This window comes from Bison bison, unplaced genomic scaffold (genome assembly GCF_000754665.1).
Source record: "Bison bison bison isolate TAMUID 2011002044 unplaced genomic scaffold, Bison_UMD1.0 scf7180017864373, whole genome shotgun sequence".
NCBI classification, from domain to species: Eukaryota; Metazoa; Chordata; class Mammalia; order Artiodactyla; family Bovidae; genus Bison; species Bison bison.
Window position 1 is genome coordinate 5702296 of NW_011494945.1, and position 4806 is coordinate 5707101.

The window sequence follows — 4806 nt, forward strand, 5'->3', positions numbered from 1 at the left end:
TGTTCTTAGCTCTTTCAAACATTTAGGGCAGATATTGAATATTAATACCACGTGGATTGAAGTCAGATCCATGGTCTGTCTTACTATCTTACTCTTGAACTTTCTTAATCTGCTGATTGCAAAAATTTTTCTCTGAAATTTTAACATGCATAATAATTTGACTTTGTTCCACCTTGAAATTATGTTGTTTTCCCTACCACATGTTTGGAAAGTTTATAGCCAGAGCTTTTGTTATTTCAGTCCGCTTGAATGCATCCTGGATACTAATAGGGCCTGAGAGAGTGTCTGATGTTGCTGAATAGTCTATAAAGGTTGTTCATTAGAAAATGTTAATTTGATGAATGAGCAATAATGCTGATCTTCCTGGATCTCAATTCATAGACACTATAAAACAATAAACCTATAAATCTTAGTGTGTTTTGTAGTGTTAAAAAGGTCACAGCTCTGTTGCAAGATATTGGAGACTAGATTGTTTATACATTTTCTCTTGTGCATTCTATAATCGATACCCATTCCCCTCATTCTCCTGAAGTTTTTCTTGTCAAGTTCACCAATGATAGTCACATTACAAAATCAATAGTCATTGTTTTTAATCCTCATTTTACTTACTCTCTCAGCAGGGTTTGACCCAATTGACTACTCCCTCCTGAAACACCTTTTCTCCTTTATTTTGGGTCACTGTGTTCTGCTAGTATGATGGTTAATTTTATGTGTCAATTTGACTGGACCACAAGGAGCCCAGACATTTGGTTATACCTTATTCTGGCTGTGTCTGTGAGGGTGTTTCTGGGTAGGATTAACATTTGACTCAGTAGACAGAGTAAAGCAGATTGCCCTCCTAACTGTAGGGGGGGCCTCATCGAATCAACTGAAGACCAGAAACAAAAAAGAACTAAGCCCTGCTGCCTGATTGACCTGAGATGGAACGTTGGTCTTTTTCTGCCTTTATGTTTCTAAATGAAACAACGGTTCTTCTTGAGTCTTGAACCTGTGGGCTCTCCTGGTTCTCAGGCCTCTGTACTCAGATTGGAACTATACCATCAGCGCTCCTGGGTTTCCAGCTTGTTCCTATTGACTGTAGACCTTGAGACGTCCCAGCCTCCACAGTAGCATGAGACAATTCTTTATAATAAATTTCTTCATATGGATTTATTTGCTTGTAAACTATCTCCCCTACTAGAGGATAATGCTATGAGTAGAGTAACCTTTTGTCTGTTTAGTTTGCTTCTGTATTCCCAGCATTGGGACTGTGTCTAGCAGATAGTAGGTGTTAAATATTTGTGAACTATATAAAAATTTTTGCTTGTGTATATTTTCCTAAGGCCTAAGGCCAGTGACTATTTGTGCTTGTGTGCATATATCTTCATAGGTGCTCAGAATTTGTCCACATATATTATTTATCCTCACATGACCTGTAGGAAGGGAAGGAGGGAATGATTTAACTATGATTCACATGTATTGGTGGAATGGGAAAGTTTAGTTCTTGAGGTTATTAATTTAATGTCCTGTGCTTTGCAGATAAGAGTGCCTCAAAGTGGGCTGCTGGGCTTACCTTCATTTACCTCATATACACACAGTATATCTTGAGGTCTTGTCTTTGAAGAATTTATTTATTTTATAAGGCTGTGCATTTTGCTATAAGACCTGGCCAGTAACAATATGCTCAGTCAATATGAATTTTCAACATTAAAATTCTTTCCAGACTGGAAAAAATACACCTAAAATTTGTGGCTCGAGGGTTTGTAAGCACACATGTGGTGAGATGAAGGAATGGTTTCAGACATCCTTTGGGGCTTGTCTTCCAAACCCAGTAACCAATTTGCACTGATATACAAATAACCCTTTAGTGGCCTGTGAATGCTATTATGTGAGTAATTATTCCCTTCCTGACTTCCCCAATAATCTGGATTAGGTGTTTCAATGATAACTTATGAGCAAGTGTGTATGATTTTTTTACATTAAGATTTTCACAGGATGGAGATGGTACATAATAAACTTTTAAAGTAAATGCACTAATAATTCATGTCTTAAATAGTAATTCTATCACCAGTCACATGCCAAAATTACATTTTTATAATGTGTTTATTTGTGTACAAAATATGTTGTAATTTACTGATGTATATGCAGCAAAATATTCTATCACATACAACAAAAATACACTTTTTACCCCCTTCCCCTGCCCTTGAAAATGGCAACACTGTTTTGGCAGTTGAGCAGCTAAAAATAAAGTGCTATAATTAAGCAGTATTGGAATGTCTTCACTCAACAAATGTGATGTACAATTTGAGTATACAACCACATTTTTGTTAGTTTTTTTCACAGAACAGGAAATTCCACATCCTGAACACCTCCAGAAGATACAAATATTTGTATATATATGTACACATGTATACACTGTATATGTAAAGTGCCAACAAGCCTCTTTGTCTCTGTGAGTTTGTTGTGTTTATGTTTATTCTGGCTTTCCAAAATCAGTCACACTATTGGGATCTCAGAGTTCATCAGCAGGCACCGAGAAGCTCACCAAAGGCTGGCTTGTTAGGGGTGCGGTGTTGGTTAGAGGGCGGAGGGAGCCATCAGACCTCACTGGGGGACCTGGAGCGGAAGGGCACTTGGGACTGAAACCAGCCACAAAACAGGAGCCACAGGGCCCGTTGGATCTCCTGGTTGCGGAAGGCATAGATGATAGGATTGATCATAGAGTTGTAGGTTGCGGGCAGCAGGGTGGCGTAGGTGTAGACATCTGGGTCCTCGTGGCTACCTACCACGCAGTAGATGGCAAAGGGCAGCCAGCTGGCACCGAAAGTGCCCAGCACCACTGCCAGCGTTCCCACACCTTTTTTGGTGGCAGCAAGGTGGGGTGGCGCCAGGCAGTGCTGCTGCAGCGCGATCTGGTGTGCGTGCCGCCAGACCACCTGGCAGATGCGCACGTACAGGTGCAGCATGATGCCGAAGACCGCAAAAAAGGTGGCAGAGAGCAGCGCCACATGGCTGCGCGTCAGCGGGCGCACCACGCTGCAGGCGGCGCGCTCCGCCAGGCAATTCCAGCCAAGCACCGGCAGCAGCCCGAGGCCTAAGGACACGGTCCAGGTGGCAGCAAGAAGGAGGTGCACGCCCATTAGGGTCCGTCGCGAGTAATAGGTGAGTGCGTTATAGAGGGACAGGTAGCGGTCCACCGTGATGGCCAGCAGGCTGCTGACTGAGGCAGCGAAGGAGGTCACAAGGAAGCCCACAGTGAGCAGGCTCACGGTCTCTGAGGGCACCACGTATTGGAATACGAAGTGCAGAATGAGACCGCAGCCCGCCAGCAGGTCGGCGGTGGCCAGGCTGCCCACCAGCACGAACATGGGCGTGCGCAGAGCAGGGGTAGACGCGATGAGCGCCACTACCAGGGCATTTTCGCCTGCGATCACCGTCCCAGACATGCAGAGCAGTACGTCCCATGGATTCACTGCCGAGAGCAGCAGCCCCGGCGGCCCCGCTGGCAGCTGCGAAGACAACTCCAGCGACGCATTAGCTGCGCCGCGCCCCCCAGCGCCGCCGCCGCTGCGGCTGCCGGGTGCCCCCATTCACCGGTGTCCCGCGCTCCTGCTGCGGTGGCTGCTGCCGCCGCACCCTCGGCCGCCACTGCCACCACCTGGGAGTCGTTGAGCGAAGATACGCTCGCGTTCATCGCGGCGGGACGTTACACCCTGCGTGGAGAGGGAGAACAAGTGTCAGGTGTGCGGTTCACCCCGCCAGGGGACTTCCCCGGGTGCTGCTGCCCCGCTCGTACTGCCCATCCCGCCTCAGAGCAGAGCGAGGAAGCAGTGGTTGAGAGCCAAAAATAAAAAATACCTGTTGAGTGAGCCAGTGAGAGAGTGAAAAGCACAAGGGATGCTGCACTGGTATCTGAGTTTTTGCACAGATAAAGACACGAAGAACATTCACTCACATTCACACAGATCACGTAAGTGTGTCCGTATTTGCAACCGCATCTTGTGCACCAGACTATTATTGTCGGCCCCAGAGAATCCTGCCCGGGCTCTGACCGGCTTGGTCAGGCGCTCTCAACTAAGCGGCGGAATCGCTGTCCGCGGTGCTGAAAGATAAGTTTCTGCGCTCTGGGAGCACAGAGGACCCCGTTGGCTTCAGAGACCCCTAGGAAAGAGGTTTGGAGGGAGAGAAACTGGAATGTCTTTTTAGGTGGAGAGTGTGGAATCAGCTTGGCTCCATTTCTCCGGGGTGAGAAGGATTCATCTCCTGGCCATCCTTCACCCCTTCCCCTCTGCACACCCTCAAAGTTCCTTTAGAGAGCCCGGTTGCTCACCTGGGGAGTCAGGGCTTCAGGAAATCGCTGATCATGAGCGCTGCGATGGGGCGCCAGGCTGCGCTCCCCGCGCGAACAGAGCCGACTCCTGAAGGAGGTGGCCCGCCCGGCATGCAGAGGAGTGCCGCGAGCTTGTCGCTGTGCGGGTGCTGCGGAGAGTGAGAGATACAGTCAGTAGAAGAAAAAGCGGCTAAGAGCAGCGCGCCCGCTGGAGATTGACAGGCAGGGCGCGGTGACGTCAGGTTCCTGGCTCCAGAGTGCAAGCCAGGCACTCGCTCTACTTGCCCGCCCATCAGCTACCTCCCTCACCACATACCCTCCCCAAACGATGTTTCAGAGGATTCATAGAAGGAGAGGTCGGAGGGTCGCCGCCAGCTCGGAACCTCCAGGAATAGATGGGAGAAAGAGGCAAAGGGGAAAAGAGTGAAGACTAAGGGAAGGCAAGGAGGGTGAAGTGGGAGGGGAGGGGTGGGGGATGAGATGCACTAGCCAGGCAG

At 48.2% G+C, this 4806-nt stretch overlaps 1 protein-coding gene across 1 annotated transcript; it reads right to left on the bottom strand.

The window, feature by feature from the left end:
- Window positions 1-2063: 2063 nt before the first annotated feature.
- GPR6 (G protein-coupled receptor 6) lies at window positions 2064-4458 on the bottom strand. Its single transcript, XM_010856620.1, is given in 3 exon segments — window positions 2064-3526; window positions 3529-3692; window positions 4310-4458. Coding segments are annotated over 2 exon segments (1095 nt in total). The 5' UTR covers window positions 3674-3692; window positions 4310-4458; the 3' UTR covers window positions 2064-2576.
- Window positions 4459-4806: the final 348 nt, after the last annotated feature.